The 20,907-nt window shown below is 33.2% G+C and overlaps 2 protein-coding genes across 3 annotated transcripts in view; one reads left to right on the top strand and one right to left on the bottom strand.

Annotated features, from left to right (window-relative positions):
- Positions 1-20,907, top strand: part of LOC118268150 (uncharacterized) — a 102,069-nt gene that overhangs the window by 60,806 nt on the left and 20,356 nt on the right. For both annotated transcript variants that reach the window (XR_007707396.1, XM_035582465.2), the window contains exons 3-4: positions 7,120-7,145; positions 17,502-17,538. Coding sequence is in view for 1 of the 2 variants with exons in the window: in XM_035582465.2 (XP_035438358.2) it covers positions 7,120-7,145; positions 17,502-17,538 (63 nt within the window). In the remaining variant the exon portion in view is untranslated. The remainder of the gene's footprint in view (positions 1-7,119; positions 7,146-17,501; positions 17,539-20,907) is intronic.
- Positions 1-20,907, bottom strand: part of LOC126912729 (uncharacterized) — a 202,865-nt gene that overhangs the window by 50,924 nt on the left and 131,034 nt on the right. The gene's annotated exons all lie outside the window — the stretch shown is intronic.

The raw sequence follows: 20,907 nt of genomic DNA on the forward strand, positions 1-20,907 counted from the left end.
GGCTCTCCCACACTTATGTAAACGTATTACACGCACGCACGTATTCATGTTGCCTTCATCACCTGTAACAAACGGGTGTAGGATGAACCCTTTTTATTTCATAAAGGATGTTTAAAATTCTTCTGTTTTCACATCTAAATGTAAATTGAGTCTTTATGCTTTAAAAGTGATATTAGCATCCTTTTGTACTAACCAAAGTTATTTTAAAACACCATCCTAGGTCTGAGACTTATTATGAAGATTTCGTTCTAGTGATGTAATTTTATCTTTTGGCCTACAACTGAATGAATTATGTGTATTTAATTGTAATATAAAATTTTGTGTAGGCGAAAACAAATTGGTAGTTAAGTTTCTTTAATAAAAAATATTATTTAATTTATGACAAAAAATATAACAGATAATGTAATTCAAAATAATGTACACAGAATAAGCCTGAATAATATAATAAATTAAAACAAAGATCGTAATGTTCGTGATGAAATTACTTCTGGCACCAAGGTCAGAGAGGAAACAACAGCTTTATCTTTATGAGATGTCCACCCACACTTACATTATAAATTGTTCCTAGCAAGAATTATTTGATGTTACGTAAAAGCCTCCTAGCAGGTTTCACATTACACAAAATTTAGGCAATATCTAACTTTCGTTTGACTAAACTTAGGCATCTAACCGCACTTGTAAAACTTTCCTGCTCTCTACAGTTTTCCCAATATATTCTATCCTTATTCATAACACAGACTACATAGCCTTCAAACATAAATACTAACTATAATTTTATTATATAACTACTAAATATAATATAAATACTAACTGCCGCACTTAGAGACATTTAATGATTATTTAAACCATTTCTTAGTAACGATTTTGTATTGAAAACAATTGCTAAGGACTGGCTTAAATAACCATTAAATGACTGAGTACGGCGGTAAGAATGAATTCTAGAATAGTCTGTCATTATCTTGTTCTTAACTGAAGCTTTAATTACCAATATTACAATCCATTTTCTGGTTAAATACTGCCGGCCGTGTCGTCGTCTGATATTTTAGACAATACGCACGTACAATAATTTAGTTTAAAATACCAACCACAGTGGTGTTTTCATACCACAATTTTGTTAAACAATATTTTTAGGATGTCATAATTAAAATTATTTAGCAGTAAGTTTTGAACTAACGTCATATTTTTATTATTTTTTTCGACAGGCATACCATCTGAAACTACCCATGCAGAATTTTTTGTTTAATTCTTTGATCTAAATAACAACACAACAAATCTTTATATAGAGAAGCAAAAGTATAATGTTTCTTGCTACTCAAATAGTATCGCACGTGTAGCTTCATCAATAGTTAACGGTTCAATGAGAAATTCACACAACTCTCACTATTTGTAGCGAACTACAGTCACAAATTCACAATAAACTTTATATTAGCTCCATATCTTGAATGTCAAGGTGCAAACACAACTTAGTTAGCAATTCTATTAAGTTACTTGTAGAATTTCTGTTTAGCTGCCGTCTCTCATCGGAAATGACGTAGGTTCGCAATCTCGTGATAATCTCAAACACCCGGTCGGTGCTATTCGTAGCAAACTGCCTCGCTAACATTTCACCTTGAAGGGTAAATTAAATTTAAGTTTCATAACTTTGAAGGATGCAGGCGAATCGTGGTCGTGGGAGATTGAAGTCTTACTTCTTTATGTATAGATACTACATGGTGAAAAACGATTTAATATCCGCTGGCGGTGAAATATCATGTTAGTAGGTAGTAAAATACTGTGAAACAAAAGATACTATAAGTAGGAAATTCATATACATTTTCCAATACAAAAATGTAGGTTGAAATGCGCGCCAATAGATTTTACTTACCTATCTTCGCGCGTTCGAATCAATCGAAGTTTCCAGTAAATCTAAAACAACCCTACTTGTGGTCGAATCACTTTGTAACTAGCCGACTTTTGTATCGCTTCTCCGTAACAAGGCTACAAGGTGAAGAACAAAATAACTTGGGAAACTTTATTTTTATCCTGCCAACGAACGTTCGCAATAAAACTCTTTGGAGGTCAATGAAGATGTATTATTTTCTTAAAGAAATTCGCTCGTTAATGCTTCTGTTATTGCGAAAAGTTGGATATTATACTTTGGAATATGCAGATAATAATGGCTGTTTGGTTCAATTTAAACATGCTTTAAATAAAGTCCTATTGATTGGGTGCAAGTAGGATTATATGGAAATGTTGTTAATGGTGCATGGTGTTACCTGAGTCTCTAAACTAAATTATATGGGTTTGAGTGGAATCCATTGAGCTTTCTGCTCTCTCTACTCTAGACAAAGTAATACTAAATGCACGACTACGGTCACGAAATTGTAAGTTTCTAACTAAGTCACTTATCGTAAACACAGAAAACTATTATACCTAAGCTTTATATCTTTCACCATTCTCTGAGCTAAAAAGAGATATAAAAAGCCTAAAGTATCAACGAAAATGAACTTTTCTGAAGTATTGAAGCGACAAATTACTATTGAAATTCGTCAAAGACCAATACTAGAGCCTTTCAATTCAAGATATTGGAGGCAGCGAGTTGTTTTAAACTTTTACGTCGGATTCAAATATTATTATTTCTTTTCCTTTGTCTTTTTATGACAGGTTGGAGTAAGATACTCAGTATTTGTAGAATTTGGCGATGTCAGTCATTTATAGGAATCAACTGTCTTCTACACATGACACGACGTTTTGGAAAAATCGGAATTATCCCCATACTTACTTTACTTTTTGACTGCTTTTTATTCAATGTAATACATTCAATTATGTAAGTAATGTGCTTTGAAGGTTTTATCTATAATATAAAAATTAATCGCTGAATGTGCTACTTAGCGCAAATCTCTAGAACAACTGAACCGATTTCGTTAATTGCGAAAAAAACAGGTTTTGAAACTTGAAATTCTCTTCCTTGTTTAAAATAGCACCAATTTCCACCAACCCTGAATAATAAATGAGTATTAGTGTAACTAATAGCAATTGACACTACAAACTGTATTCAAAGCGGAAATTAATAATTAATACTCTAAATCGAGAAGGATTAAAGTGTTCAGGAGTTGACATTTCCAAACTGGTGTTTACCACTAACTTACTGACTTATAACTGACACTAATTTTATCACCTTTCGGGTCTCTTTCATCTCTATCAAGTAAAGTATTGAGTTAGACTAATGCCAGTATTTTAGTCAAGTAGCGAGTATTTAGTAGCTCTCTCTCGCTTCGATTTTGGGATAGAAGCGAGAGAGAGTTACTATTGACTTCGTTACTGGACTAATACTAATACTAGCGTAATGCGAACAAGGCATAACCGCCAGTTGAAGTCACCCGTAACTATAGGTGTCTATTTTATTCGTTTAGCACTAATCATATGATTTAACTAACTCGTAACAATTTCTACTGATTAGCGTGTTTACTTGACAGGTTTTATTCACTAAGTTTATATTTGTCTAAAAATGTATATATTTCGAAAGCAAATTAGATGATACAGCTTTATAATTATAAAGGTGATGAAACAGGTGGCTTTGGCTGGGTAACCGGCTGCCGCGCAACGTGTAGTGGGTTCGAATCCCGCACGGAACAACTCTTTGTGTGATCCACAAATTGTTGTTTCGGGTCTGGGTGTCATGTGTATGTGAACATGTATGTTTGTTAACGCACCCTCGAAACAGGAGATAATCCTAGTTTGGGGCAACGTTTTTTTTTAATAAAGGAAATGCCCGATAAACTTCTGTGACAGATAGTAATACAGTTGTGTGTGATAGTTCTTAATTGAATCTGGGACATAGCGACTATCCAGACATTGTGAAACAGGCCCTTAGAATATTCTATACTGCAACGGACATCGAAGATTCGTGTATTTAGATCTCATGTTTCCGTAAATTTGTCTAGTAGACATTTATTTGCGGCACCTCCATTAGGTAGACATAGGACCACTCTACTTGTTTGGAAACGCTCGTAAATTTTGACCTTTGGGAATTTCTTATAGTGTGGTTGTAGTTGTGGTTAGGAATAAATTCATAGAGAATTCCTACCGTATTTAAATTAATAGAAGCAATACTGCTTCGTTAAACATAACATGATTTTGGTATTTCCCTACGGCGAGAACAGAATTATAGATACCTACTTACATACAATACACACCGAAACTCTTCTATGAGTTAAATCTATACTTACTATTATTTTAATATTATAAAGTTGAAGGTTTGTTTGTTTAAACGCGCTAATCTCCGGAAGTAGTGATCCGATTTGAATAATTATTTTTGTGTTGAATAGTGCATTTATCGAAGAAGGATATAGGATATAAAACATCATGCTATGACCAATTGGAGCCAAGCAAAGCGGGTGAAACCGCGCGGAAGAAGCTATTTGATATAATTTGAACTTATATTTATCCAATAAAAACTTCTAACACTTGCTTCTATAATTATCTATGCATGGGAATGGCTAAGAGAAGTGAAATGGGCCCTATACCTCTGGCTGGCTTTCATTGATCCTGCCTGTGCATAAATATGTATCTACCTTATCAAATATATAGTCAGCCAAACACCGTAGCATGTGGTCGACTGTTCTATCGTACCTACTATATTGCGAAAATAGCACTTAACGCTTGGTAATAAAGGCGTCATTTCTATAACTATGGCTTTGACTATAGCGTGGGTTAAGAACTAGAGTAGCGTAAGGGCAAAAACTCAAAAAATTTTTTTTTCACCATTCGCTTTTTTAATCCCCATATTTGTATGTGCCGAAAAACTGGAACGATGTAGTGTGTAGATTGCTTAGTACAATAATAGCGCATAAAAAAAAGAAGTTTGTTTATTGCCAAAAGGAAGTGTTTCTACTTACAATAATCTTGACATTATTTTGTCAATAAAATTATGAGCACAACGATCGTAACTTGACTTACGAGCGGATAGGACACCGAATTATGATTATGTAGCCTTAATTTGTTTCGTGCCAAATAAACGTAAGGAGCCGTTACTGCTTATGGGTCCTTGTTTTGTACGCGTCTGTATTTCTCCGTGCCAAAAAAACGTAAGGGTGGGTTACGCTACTATGGCACTAAATAATTAAAGTAATGCAGTCCGTTATTATGACGTATGTCAACCAGTTTTAGAAAAATATATATATATTTTTTAAATTTAACCGTTTTTTTACCATAAATTTACAGTATTCTGTAGCCAATAAATAAAGTTTTATTTTAAGTAAAAATCAGATATACAGATACTATAGATTTTGCCATAAAAGACCTACAAGTTGACGGTAGGTAAATTTGAGTTGTTTTTCGGCTCTCCTGAGAAGTTGTCATTTTGCCCTTACGCTACTCTAGTTCTTAACCCACGATAGCTAAACGTTGTATTAAGGACGCGATATGTTTATGTGCCCGGCGTGAGCGCAAACATTCATGCTATTACCCTTGCTCCAATTATATTAACCCTGTTATAGTTGACCTACATTCGATACAAGTGATATTTTCGCAAATCACAAAGCAAGAACATATCCCTGAAAGGGGCATATACGAATAACTATACATACATAATATAGCTAGGGCCTATTACTCATGCACTTCATATTTCCCGATTCTTAAGACAAAACAATACGATTGAATCCTACAATACCTAATAAATAAATCAAAAGACAAATCCTGATTTAATATTCTCATGTAACTTCAGCCTACAGGGAAGAGTCTACTCTATTATGTATATCAAATAACAGTAAATGAATTCACTTGTGAAATCCCTTAGCACTTGAAGTGTTAAGGGTCTCTCAGGCTCACGATTGAGGTCGCATCACCTTAAACAGATTACTTTAGACCGAAACATAATAACCACCCACGCATTTAGGTGCTAAAACTTCAAAGGCCTCTTTCCTTTATTACCTAGAAAAGCATATAGAGGTAAATGTAAACACCTATTACGATTACTACGATTACGATCAATGAATATAATCAACACAACGTTTGAAAGATCAAGATTCTTGTGAAATTTTAAAAGTTTGAACACTTGGGTTGAAAGCGACTGAAAATAGCTTTTTTAAAGTAATTAAGTGCTTGGTAGAAGGTGTCATTATCCTCTCATTTGCTTCTAAGACGGTATTCATTTTTTAATAGCCTAATCTCAGCCATTTTTTTTCGAAGAGTAAAAATCATCTAATGTCTTCTTCCGTCTTGAGCGAGGCAAAACGGAGTGTCAGAGTCTTACTGACTAAATCCCAGACCGTTCCTACAGGAGTTTTCAAGAACCCACTAGGCAGTCCGCAGCTCCGGGTCGAATGTCTCTTACATACATACATTTAATAGAAGATTTTCTACTTCATCAGCTAAACTTGCTAATTCATTTTATCAGTAGCGATTTACAATCTTTAAGTAGTTTGGTATGTATGTCTATTTGTTTATTTATTTTCTTATATAAGTAAGTTTTTACATGAATTAGTTTACATGCATAATAAAACAAGTCTTACCTGTTTATTAATGGACTATCAGACTATGATATCAAACTATTTGAAAGTTAGTATCGCGTGTACGATCAAAGCTTACGGCCCAAATGTGCGGTGGACTGCGAAGATGCGACTCACAAGTTAACCCAACTGGAAACCCCTGCACGCATCAAAACAGTCTATAATTATGGCACAAACAACTTCGTAGATATGGGTTATGTAAACAGTTGGTTTATGTTATCTTTAAAAGGCGAAAAAGAGAAATTTATTAGTATGTATTTTAATGTAAGATACTTTATTGTTAAAAAAAATATGTTTATATGGTCAAGAACTACACGACTCGTGCGGTGGCTGGACAATTCCCACACGGAGCAACTCTTTGTGTTGTTTACAAATTGTAGTGTCGGATTTGGGCGTCAAAATTGTATGTTTGTAAGCGCACCGACGACAGAAGAAAATACTAGTGTAGCAATGTATTTTTACAAAACAATAAATAAAGAAAAGTATATTTTGAGAAAACACTCGTATTTTCAGATGACGAGATTTTCTTATGTATGTAACATTCTCACATTGTTTTAATAATTAGTACCTATGTTTCTACGGTATCCACTTAAATTACAGTTATTTAATCAAAACGTTTGTTTTGTTACAGGCAATGAAGGATCGGGTACGAAATCGGTAAGTGTCAATCTCAATACATTATTAATTAACTTATATTATGTAGTAAGGAAGTATATAAGGAACTGTGTACCTACAAACAGTTCCTTACACGTGTCATAAGCGCATGGCACATTCCACCTACACGAGGGAATTTCATATTTAAATAGTTATATTTAGAACTCATATTCCAATAATGTTACAGAAAAGTATTTTAATACCTCAAAGAATCCAATCTGAAACGCGATATAAACAGCTTTTCCTATGAGCATTGAATATTTTCTCCATATTGAAATATCTTTTATAAACTCCTCGTACAATTTTCTTCGCTTTGAATTAAAATTACTTTTTTCTCTTATTGAGTAATTGAATGTTGTGTTTTCTTTTCTTATTATTTTCTTGTTTGGTAAATAAATAATATTGAAAGCGATGGGTTTTAAAAAATAAAAGTTTTTTATTAGTATTGTGTTATTATCTACGCAGCTATCTACGCAATATAGGTATATGCAAAAATAAATGTGTTTATTTTAATTAACTACTCATTTTTTGTTACTATTTGTTCCACATTCGTATCAACACGTTAACAAAGTCAAAGCCAAAATTATGTATATTTCAAGTAGACCAAACACAAAAAAAAATTGTCTGACGTTCAGTCTTTCAGTTCAGTGAAGCAATTTGCTGGATTGGATCGGATGGCTAACTGCCACGCCGGTCACTGATGTCCAGAGTTAGCGGAGGTTTTCAGATGGCAATCAAAGGCAATACTGTATCACACATGTGTTAATATTCACATATTTATGTTACAATACAAATCAAACTCGGTTCCAAATACATAACATAACAACTATCGTGGAGAGTCTTGGGAAATCAATTTGCAAACTGAAACAATTCTGTAAAGTAATTGCCACTCTAGATAGATATACGTAGTTCCTAACATTGTAACACTAACTTCCACCTACCAGCCAATCTTACAAATCTATCACCATTCGTATTTGCATTTAACCACTTTAACGTAAATATTCCCAATATAGTACAGAACCTTGCACTTAGCTCTTACTTGAAATGCTTTGCAAATTCCCAACAGGGATCCGCTCAAGTGAAAAAGGGCTGCAATTGAGTGCAAGCTTTCGACAAATAAATTGTAATAGTACACTAGAGAGGTATGACAAAACTGTAATACACCTAGCATAAATTGTAGTTTCATTGACTATGTAGGTAGTTAATTACAAATTAAGAAAATCTTGTATATCTATTCAATTTTTATTTGATATTTAATATTTGATAAAAAGAGACAATCCTATAATAGACTACATAGGTCTTATAAATTGTAAATAACTGAAAATAGAACACGTGACTTTCATCCAATGACTTCTCGTTCGATAAACTTGTATTTTTAATCACAACGTATCTTTCTAAGAATCCTGTAAAATAATCTACCTACTTACATACCCAAATAGAAGTTTATAATCAAAGAACACTCTTATCCATTAACAACAAACATTTTGCTATCTACCTACTTCGCAAATGCTTTTGGGAATTGCTCTCTCTAATTTTATAAGAAATCTAATACAGAGCACCTAATTTCGTAAATTAATTAACTTTATAAAACAAGGTAACGTTTAGTAACTGTAATAAGTAGCGAGATCTGGTTTTCCGTCGAGTCAGCACGATTTATACAAGAGTAGATCTTGGCTGTATTCGGATTACTCAGCGATTACTGAGAGAAGTAGATAGACTAGCCATTTACTTAATTCCTCTCTCCGGAATACTATTTAAGTTCTATAATCCTTATAGCCAAACATTAAAGTAAATATGGATTACACTACATTTTCCATTCTAAAAGGCTGTTTATAAAGAAAATATTTTATCAACATATCCTTTTCTTTAAGTGCTACTTAATATTTCGTAGACAGATTTTCTTGAGGAGCATAAGTGAAATTAAATATGTACAAATGTCATGTTCGAGGTCAATGTAATTTTTAAGATATTGCCGACTTCGTATCTGGTAAATCTGATTCCCCAAAGGTGTTAGACAGACGTGTATTTTTTTAGGGAGGAAAGTTACTCAATGTTTTCTTCTGCCTTGGGCGAGGCGTGAAGGACTGTCAGGCTCTTACTGACTAAAACCCACCCCGTTCCTACTTCTGCTTTCCGAGCCGGAGCCCCAGTAACTGCTAGGCAGTCCGGTACTCTACCTACATATAGATTTTGGCATTCATATTTCAGTCCCATGTAATGAAAACTAATCTATTATTTTCTAGCGATTTTTTTTTCAAATTCAATGAAACCACAAAAATAAGAATTTAATTCGAAGTATTTATTGAAACACACAATTCTGGTCATTACAGAAATATTTCAACTTTTGATACTTCAATTATGTAACGACGAACAAGGTTTCTAACATCACGAATTCACAATACACGAAAAGGGATATAACATGTGACAGCAAACACGAGAGTGAGGTAAAGTTAATTTATTTATGACAAAATACTTATACAACAACGTCACGTCTCTTAATCCCAAAGGGGTAGAGCAGAGGTGCACATTATGGCATGTAATGCCGCTATATATATTACACCACTTTTCACCATTTATGTCATAAGTCCCATGTAATAGGGGGTGAGCCTATTGCCATTATACTGAGCACAATTCCATGCTCTGTTCTATTACTGATGAATTTTCGAAAAACCGAAAAAAAAAAAACAGTAATACTATGCCCGACTTAGGAATCGAAGCCAAGATCCCTTGTCCGGTAGTTGCGACCACTCGACCAACGAGGCAGATACGTTATACCTACACTTATACAAACACCAGCACGTTAAACTACCCCAGACCCGTCAAAATCTTTATTAAAATTTCAACATAATATCAAAAGCATAAGGTTTAAAATCCATTACAGAAAGTTGACAGATTGTGGTAGCTGGTGCTGCTGGCTGGATAATAAAAGCAAGATGTTAAGACTGAAGCTTGATAAGCTTAAAGCAACTAATATTCACACTCCAGCTTATAAATTATATTCTAGAATATTCTTACAACGTGACAGATTAAACAAAACACAACCTTAACTCTGTGGATTAAAGTCTGTAATTACTTTTAGCTTTGTTCCGCTTAATTGCATTTTCCCACCTCTATAGAAACGTGTATTATGTATGTAAATAGTTCTATAAAGTTACCTTATATATATAAGGTGGCTCTCTAAGAAATAATACGGTACATTTTATATAAACCCTCATAATTTACAAAGCGTCTTCTTATTTTACAAAGCTTTGTGCCTATCTGGGGGCACGGCAGTTCGAGCAAAAAAAGCGGCACGGCCGTACCATCCTTTTCTGGAAGCAAATCGGGCCTTTTTCGACCCCCTATAATTCGGTTGTGGATAAAGCAAGAAACCTGAATCTTCAGTAACTAATCCGGCATTGTATAAACACGGAATATTTAAAATTTCAGTCAATTTGAACCAGTAGTTTAAGAATGACAACTTGTTAAAGTTTCTAAATTTTGTCACTCACTGACTCACCGATCATCAAAAGTCCAAGGCACTTCTAGCAGACTTAGAAGCTTCATATTTGGAATACATATAGAGTTTAGTGTCTTAATCATGGGAAAACTTAAATATTTTGTAATTTCGGTCCAGTTTTCCAAATACACCAACTTAAGTCATCGCATGAAAACAAAATGAATATTACAATATTATATTAGACACGAAGACTTTGTTGCTTTGCCTTTAAAGGAATATAAATTGATTTTTCATGGTTTACTTCACCAAATGGTAAGCAATTGCCGCCGCCAGGATGTTTTTGATGGGATATATTTTACATTTGTAAAAATGTGACTTAATTTGTTTCGTAAATTCACAAAGGAATTTGTTTGTGTTTAAAGATTTGTAGTTTTAAGTTCTTTAATAGATTACGTACAAATTGAAACCTAATGGTTGATTTTCTAACAAAATGAGTACAGAAGTTTATTTGTTGTTGGTATTTTTAAATTATTTTGCTAGAAACTTTTTTTAACACGAAGAATTTTTTGCTTTGCCTTTGAAGTAATATAAATTGATTTTTCATGGTACCTATAATTCACGAAATGGTACGCAATGGCTGTCGCCTATGGACGCCTGAAACACCAGGGGCGTCAAAAGTGCGTTGCCGGCCTTTTCGGGGTTAGGAATCTAAGGGTTGTAGGGGAATCGAGATACGGAAGATTGGAAAGGGGGATAATTGTCGAAGCATGGCTCTCCCAAACTTAATAACGAATTTTCATTCAAGGTGTTAATCAACATCACAATTCCTCAATATCAATTAAGTCCAAATTATAGTATCGTGCAACATTTTTTAGGGTTACCTTTATGTAATTTACATAACCTTCACGAAATAATTATGTGCATATAAATAAGGGTACCTATAGCTACTTTCCATTCATGTAGCAATTGTTTTTCCGCTCACTAAACAAGGGCTTTAAACTTTATGTTCACGACCTGTCTGGGTCCCAAAATAACCACATTATACACACACATTCACAAAGGCTAAAGGTTTACAGAATACCTACAAGCAAGTCTTAAAATAACTGCGGAGTTTCAAATTGAAAGACCTTTATTAAGTACTTATACAATGGCCGTTGTTTACTTTCATTTAAAAGCGAACCATTTTCGCTTTTACCATTTGTTTGTAAATAAAAAATACAAGTCACCGGTCTACGGAAGGGTTCTTGTATTTATGTTCCTTAAACGATTAAGGTTAAGGTTTAATTTTAATAGGATAAAGAAATCTTTTAATGTACTAAATTTGGATGGTAATAGATCCGGCATTATGAGTAATTATTCCAAAATGTAGCTGAATACACAGTATCGCAGATAAAGGCTTTAAGCGATAAAAACTTTAAGAATTTCTATAGCAAGATATTCATAAGAATTTGATAAACTTTTTTCAATGTTTAATGCTGATGTATACCTTTTTTTGGGTGACGGGAAGAGTACTTATACCTCTTTTTTATGACGGTGGGAAAACTTCAAAAGGCGAATATCTTTTTGGGGATTAAAGACAAAGCTGATGTATAAATACCTAGTGTAAGATCGAAAAATCTCATTACATTCCTTTTATGTTTTTAATCTTGGGCGATCTTACATTAGTTATTTGGTTAAAGCATGCACGTATGCTATAGTCCCTGGTCAATGAGAAATATGTCATAATGCCTGGTCTTATGGTTCAAAATTTAATGTTTCATGTCTTTGATTTAATTTAAGTAGAAATGTATTTATAGACCAAACGAATGAAAGCTATTTATAGAAATGTCTATTACAAAATGAAAGTACTTCATACTTAATTTATGATTGAAATGTAAGCATTATTTCTATTTCTGTTTCAACTTAAATTGAAGTATTTTCTAAGAATTTATTTATAGAATGTTTATTGTTCTACAAAAACAAGTAATTGGATTCTGGTATTGTGGTACGGATTCTATTTATAACTTTGACCGTTCTTAAATAAACCATACTAATATTTTAAAGCAAAAATGTGTGTGTCTGTTTATTTGTCCGTCATTCACAGCAAAATGGAGGGAAGAATTGACGTGATTTCATAATTTACTAGCTTCTTCCAGTGGTTTCGTCCGCGTTCCTGTGGGATAAAAAGTATCTTATCACCCAAGTCAGCTCATACCCTGATGTTTTTAAATCTGACCTGAATCGGAGCTGCGGACTACCTAGCAGGTTTACCGGGGCTCCGGCTTGAAAAGCAGTAGTAGGAACGGGGTGGTTTTTAGTCAGTAAGATTCTGACACTCCTTGTCGTCTCGCCCAAGGCGAGAGTCATTGGATGATTATCGCCCCTTAAAAAATCTTTAAAATAGTGCGAATGAAGCCGCGGGCATAAGCTAGTAGATGTAAAGTTAGACTTCTAAAATAAACGCGACTCATGGAAATTTAAAACTGTTTACATAGAAAACAAGAATTTCAACAAAGATATTGACTTTGCAGGCTTTCAGTTCTCAACTTGATTTAGATAAAATAGGCTCTATTATTAGATTTTACATCTACGATTAACCTAATATTTTGGTCTAAGTCTTTGACTGCCAATAGAAAACTGTTGAAGGCAAATCCTCCGCTAACGTCGGTTCCAACACGGCGTTTAATGTGTTAAGTTTGATTTTACAAATAACTTACATGTCTGACGGAAAAAAAACATGAAACTAAACTATATTAATTCAGAAACAGTTGTTGTTGGGAAACTTCAAAAATATTATTAAAATTAAAATGGATTGGATACAGAATAATTTGAAATTGTAGATTAGGTTTGTACCTACCTGATATGAATAGTTAATTTTAAGTTTTTCGTTGTTAAGGGACCTAAGTATAAATTAATTTAGGTACAAAGTGTACCTTTAATTAAAAATAATATAGAAGAAATTACCTATTCAATATGCTTTCAAAAATCTTCGTACGAGTATTAAAATGATATCTTTTAATTATAAGGCAAAAGTTTTAGTCAGAAACTACGGTGGTAGTGACTTTCGAAACTATTTTAATTTCATTACTTACTGCCAGTATTGTTCACATGGTATGTATCTTTATCTCTTTTAATCTCATTTCAGAAAGAAATTCACACATCACATCTCGTGACAAATGTGTTTTTTTATGTGGGAAAATCGTCCAATGGCTTCTTTCGCCTTGGGTGAAAGCGAGAGGGAGTGTCAGACTCTTACTGACTAAAAACCACCTCGTTCCTACTTCTGCTTTTCGAGCCGGAGCCCCGGTAAACCCGCTAGGTAGTCCGCAGCTCCGGAGGTAGTATGCAGTGGCAAGGGTGGTACAAACCTAATTCCAATCAGCTAATTTTTACATTTGATTTTCGACATTATACGTTTTGATATAAAGTTGAAAATCTAATAATATTTGCCAGAAAGGAATTGGTTGATCTGAGTTTCTGTTACTTACTACTTACTTAATTTTTTTGTTTTTCGTATAGGGATTTTAAGACTTTATCATAAAAAAATAGGTCACTTATATCCCTAGTGTAAATAACAAATTAATAACAAGAAAACCAAAAATAAAAGAGCTCTTCATAAATAGTAGCTTTTTAATATTCCAGTCAGCCATTCGGCAACATGCAAATAGGATTATATTACTTTAGCAAAAGATATTTTGGTGTTTTCGTCTGGCCGACAAAATTATCTTATTTTGCTTCTTGAATGATGAACATGGAATTAAGGTTATTTTTTACATGATCCTGACCTTTTGACAAGGACTATGAGGCATATTTTTAACAATGAGCTACGTCTCACTCCAAATCACGACTCCTTTAAATTGCACAATGAATTAGAACCAAACCGGCAAAGAAATTGAGTTATTAGTTTACTCGACTACTTTCAAACCACTTCAGGAGCCCATAACCATAAACTTCTCGTATAATCGATGCTGAAAAGCAGAGAGTTCCGTTGTTCGGTTAGTAGAATATGCTAGTTGTTCTATACTTTTTAACATTAAGTAGTAATATCAGAAATAATTTTCCATCAAGTTTACATCTTAGTTTTATTACTCAATTACACCAAGCAATATCAAGAAGGTCACCAGTCTGTTCGTTCACAATATTATTATCTTGCTTTACTTGACGATGTCAGACAACCAATGATACTATAACGGTTACGGTACATAGAAACCGTCCCATAGTAAATTTATTACCAGTAAAAGATTTACGTCAGTCACCGTAACTTTGGAATTAAAGGGTATTGAAACGAAATGAATAAGTTTTCTATTCTTCTATGCCAACCTGGTGCCACCAGAAACATATCTATGAATCTACATCTCTTATGTTAAGAATGAAATGTACGTGTCAATTTCACCAAAGGTGTGAAACACCACCCCTATTCCTCATACCCAAATAGGCTGGTAACGTACTTGTGATTCCTCAGGTGTTGTTTACCATCAAGTGATACGTCTGCTCGTTTGTCGCCCTACACCATAAAACATATGATCTCTTGAACTAGTACGTTAGTTATAACTTAGTGAAGCTTATAAATTAAAATAAAAAATATTAAATAATATACGAAAAAAACATATAATATTGAACACTCGGCTTCGTGTTGCTCATGTATATGGCCGGTCTATCATAACCTATAATTAGTTCATTATCCCAGTAGATATATGGGGCATGGTGTCCTAGACACTTAATAATATTATATTCACCGCTGGGACACATAGAACCTTGGCTCAAACACATGTTGCGTACCCAGTGGCCTTCATTAGGAACAGGGTCGGGCATAAAATAGAGATTCAATGATTTAATACCCTTAGGAAATGCGTGGTCATCTTCTAAGAGTAAATCTGTGTAATTACAGCAAGAATGCAAGTGTAATGTGCAATTCTATCTAAATGTTTGTTTAATTTTATACTCGGAACCTTCCTATCGTCTTTTTATTAAAATTGAGTTGAATATGAGTTTCGGTCTGACTTGAAACTAGTCGAACGTTCCTCTATTGGTTCACGTCAGTAAGTCGTGTAAGTAAAAAAATATATTTCAATTATTTATATAGCCTAATATATTAGTTTTAAATTAATTGAAACGTGAACATGAGTGTAGCATTAAATACTTAAACTATTTCATACTCATTTATATTTTCTCGTACTATTTAAGCATGATTTCTAAAATATTTTCTTAGATGGAAACTAATATACTTACGAACTGAAGTTTTTTTTATTGAGACAATCCAACACGAGAAATATACATATTTCATCGCTTTAACAGCTCATGAATTGACAATCGCTGTGATGTAAATGGTACTTAAATAATTCATTCGGAAAGTTAAAACACAGTATTTCGCTTTGCAAAAGAATATCCAGAATACCGTCCGTAATGTCAAAACTCACATTCAAATATTTTATCTATATGTATATTAATACGTGATGCAAAAACTTTGCACCGCTATTTACGAAAATTGCGCATGTCATAGGGGAGGTCACTTTGAACAAAATTTTGCAATTAAAGATGTTTTTGAAATTGCCCTTTTCTCTTTACACTCTACTTATCATCAATTAATTCATTTGTTTTTGAGAATTTTGTAAATCATTTTACGTTTCTGGGTAGCTAATAAACGAAGGAAGTTATTTTATTAGTTTGTACGCTTAGTGTCATATATTTTTTTTGAAATAAATCCAGTTTTCTATCGACCAAATTAGTGACACGAAACAAAATTTGATAGGAAATTACTTGCTATTTTAAAACGAATGATATTTCTGCTATTATTAGTATTTATAAATGATAACTGATGTATTGGCAACTGATTAAAACTAAAACTACTAAAATCCAACCAGTACTTTTTTATTTATTGATGTTTTTGTAATCAATTCGGGATTTTTTTACCAAAACCAAAAATGTTGAATATCTCAGAAACTAGCCACTTTCCGCCCAAGGACCTCAGGGCTAATTTTGTAGGAAATTAGTTGTATTATCACCTCCCGAGAGGAATACGTCGAATTCAAAGTCACCCTGTATACAGTCATCCAAGTTATTTAGTATGCAAAATACAAAAGAACAAATGGATACGTCTCCATTAAAAAACTATTTAATTGTAACAATAGCTCCTGTCTCTATTCTGAGTTAATCTTTATTTTCTTACTTATATACCGAATAACTGAATGGACTGTACATAGTTATAGCTACACAGTTATCGCGATTGCCACTCAACGCGCCAGGTTACATCTTGATATATACTTACTTCATATTTACGAAAACTCAATGAAATAAATTAGGGCAGCGACGACTAAAGGTCGCTAAGTTCAAGGACTAGTTCACCTCTTTATTAAAAATAGACGCCACTTAAATCTATTTTCATTTTAGCTTCGGTATTATGTTCGACACGCTATCATTAATCTTTATACGGTTGAGCGTTAATATGAAATAAGAGACGAATCGTCTGAAATTAATAGTAATGATATGATTTTGATTGACTTAAAGGGCACGGTTTGTTATTATTCATTAATAAATAATATATATTTAATGTTATTCTGGGTTTTCCGACATCTAAAGTTACTAAATTATTATATAAATTAGTTAATATAGGAATTAAGTCTAGTAGTAGGTTTTTATAATGTAACGAAGAACTTTTAACCTTACTAGAATTAATACACTTAGTACAGTATTTTCTATCACTCAGTATTTCAGTAATATTTAGCTCTGCAGGATATCAAGATAACATAGGTAATCGCCTTTTAATCCCCGAAGGAATACGTAGTACTTTTCAGCTGTTATTTTATAGGTAAGTCCTGCGTAATAGTCGCGGTTTCTCGACCAATGAAGCGTTGTATTACTAATTATGTACCTTATTACCATTTTCTGTGGTCTTATTACCATCTTTGATTCTATAAATATTTAAAACCTAATTCTTGTTACAGGATTTGCCCGTGCAGCAGCTAGAAAAACTTAAAATGGGTGAGTTTAACTTAATTACGTATTAATTAGTTCTTAATGTACTTTGGGTGCTTCGGTACCAAGGCTTTGAAATAGACTGAATTTTATAACCATTTCAGTGTGGTTTTCTGGCGTTTTAAGATGTAATTAATCTTCTTTAGACAAATTAAGAAGTAAAATGCTTAGTTTAATATTAATTAGGAACAGTTTCTGTAGCTTTTCGCAAAGATTACTTGATCATGTGCTTATGAGTCCCTGGAATGACTTGAAAGTTGAGTGACCTCACAGTGATGTACCTAATTAATTAAATTAGATATTTATAATGCAAGAAGTTTAACTTTGTGTTCAATATAATTATAGATTATATTTTAGTTATATCGTGATTTGATTTTGATCGTGTCTTATCGATAGTCTAGTTGCTAGCTACTCTATATTAGAATCTTAAGTGGATTGGCTTATTATATTATGCAGACAGGTCTTGCATAAGATTGCTCCCTAGCAGGCAGACGATTATGAGTCCAATGTGATAGGGGATGAGTCTATTGCCTGATACATTAAATATCGATAATATTTTTCCCGTTGACGGACCCGAAACTGCTTTTCGTATATAAGTAACTATATAAGTTTTTAAACTGACATGGTCACTAACACTATTATTAAAACTTGAAACGGGATATTTACCAGGTTTTTCTATTTTGGGCTATGTTGGGCACTGTTTATCCGTGATCATGGCGCTTACAACAGTGCCAAAATATCAGAAACTCAGAAAAATAGAAAAACATGGTAAATATTCCGATTCGAGTTCTAATAATAATGGACCAGATAGTCTAAATGCTAGTTTAAAATGTAAAAATTAGTTCTTTTAACTAATGAAACTAAATTATCTAACTAACTCCGTTTCTTCCAGTCTGTAGGTTTTCACAACCATTATTAATTTCGTATAAAATATCATTTATCATTTTCTTCTAATTTTGTTCACGCTCAGAATATGAAATGAATGTCATTTGTTCTTTTATTCTCTAGAATCAATTAATTTATTCATGAAATATTCATAAAGACATTAGATGAGGTGACAGTTTTGGTGATGAAACCAGAATTTTTAATTAGAATTTTACTTAAAACTAGATATTCAGATACAGATGAGATATCGAATTTGCAGAAAGTCGAATACAATTAAAAGTTATAACAATAATCTCATTTGATTATTTAAAAAAAAATACGCAGTCTAATGTAAAAGAATTAATTTTCATCATGTTCAAAGATCTTTACAAATAATTATGATTTTTAGTTAGTCTAACCGTTTTGATTAACAAAATATGCTATGGAAAATATGCTAATTTCTTTACTTCTTGACTGAAAAAGAAATTACATTTAAGAACTATAGAGCTAGAATTCTGAATGTAAATAGTGGAGCAAAAATACATCTACATGGTCACTAACACTAGAATTGGAACTTAAAACGGGATATTTACCATGTTTTTCAATTTTAATGAGTTTCCGATATTTCGGCACTGTTGCAAGCGCCATGATATCATGATGAAACTCATAAAAATTGAAAAACATGGTAAATATCCCGTTTTAAGTTCAAAAATACTTCTAGCCATTCTACCAACTGGTTAGCACCTGTTGGACGTGACCAAATTGCCACATTTGCGGCGAGTATTCACGCTCGACCTATCAATCATGATTGATTAACCCTCTGTTAACACAACCGGTACATAACCTGTAAACATCCTGAGTTTGGTATAATGATCCTGTTTGACACGTGGTTGAACACGTGTTGCTCATTGTCGATGTTTAGGGTAATTTTCCACCAGAGATGTGATATGTAGCTATGCTGCGAGTAAATAATAGTTAAGCTGTGAAACTATGTGACCGTTTTCACTTATACTAAGGTATGTAGCGGTGCGAGTAAGATGTGCCGCCGCATTTGGATCGAGTATGCGATGTATCGATAGTAGAGAAGCCATTCATAGCACCCGTCTTTCTATATAAAAAACATATCTTAGTTGAATCTAATTTGACTGCACGGCGTGTGTGGTGGCTGGGCAACTGGCTGCCGTGCAACGTATAGTGGGTTGGATTCCCGTTCGGAGCAACTCTTTTTGTGATTCACAAATTGTTGTTTCGAGTCTGGGTGTCATGTGCATGTGAACTTGTTCGTAAACGCACCCACGACGATGATTTTGAAATTTCTGTGGATCTTGCGATACATTTTTAGCGTGTCCTCTAAAAAACATAGTTTCCTCTAAATTGAGCTATTTTAAATTAATATTTCCATCAACTCAATTTATAATGCAACCTTCACATAGGTACATTAGGTATGTACACGAGCCGCTGCAATTCCCAGCGCGGTTCCCCGTACAGTAAATTACATTACAAAATTAATAGCTTCCTGTAATTCGTGGTAAAAGTTTAATGTACAAGTAACTTATTTGTAACCTCAACACGGAAAACTTTGCTTTCCATGAAATATAACAGCTTTTGTTATAAATTTCTCACGCAAGTAATTTGTGGAGAGCTATAAACAATGTACAAACTTTACCTAAACACTAACTAGGTGAATAGTTTCAGTGTAATTTACCCAAGTATTAAAATTACAAGGTTGGTTTGTGTAATTATCTAACTCTTAGTTATTTTAGCAATGTAATCTGTGTAGTTATAGCTACTACTTACCCTTTATTTAAGGGTGGACAGTTTTATTTTATCTGAAGAGAAGAGACTCTGTATTACAGAATTTGTTGTCTTTCACTAAAATAAAATTTGTAACATATTGCTCTTCACGTATCAACATATGGAATCTTTTTGTGACAGACAAAAACAACAGTACCCTTAGTATGAGTTTGCTTTACATTGAACGAAAACGAAACTAGAGCGTATTCGGCGGTCTAATTGGTTGGTTTATTCGATGCGGCCAACCAGAGCACCGAACGCTCTCGTTTCGTTTTCGTTCAACGTAAAGTAAATTCGTACTAAGGATCCTCAGTTTTATTAATTTTTGCTTGTGTGTTTTAATTTGTATGCCTGTCCAGTTTTTCAAACAATACGTACTACGCAAACTTAGTCAAATCCAATCACTCAATCAGCCTAAACATGAATGAAAAATATATTACCCTTGCTTAAAATATCTGAACGACTAAAAACAAATCGATTTTGTTCAATAACTTTAAAATCCCGCAACGCAACCACGCGATAAATTCTGATTTAAATTGTTATTTTCTTTTATAAATTGTTAAAGAACACTTTGAGTTTAGATTATAGTAGTTTTACTTAATCTGAATATAAAAAAAACAAACTTTTCGATACACTCCGTACTTTATCTATAAAACACAAAGTCGGGTTTTGCTTTTAAGAACTTTTATCTTAGTAAGTATTTAATACATTTATTTG

Source organism: Spodoptera frugiperda, chromosome 29 (genome assembly GCF_023101765.2).
Source record: "Spodoptera frugiperda isolate SF20-4 chromosome 29, AGI-APGP_CSIRO_Sfru_2.0, whole genome shotgun sequence".
NCBI classification, from domain to species: domain Eukaryota; kingdom Metazoa; phylum Arthropoda; class Insecta; order Lepidoptera; family Noctuidae; genus Spodoptera; species Spodoptera frugiperda.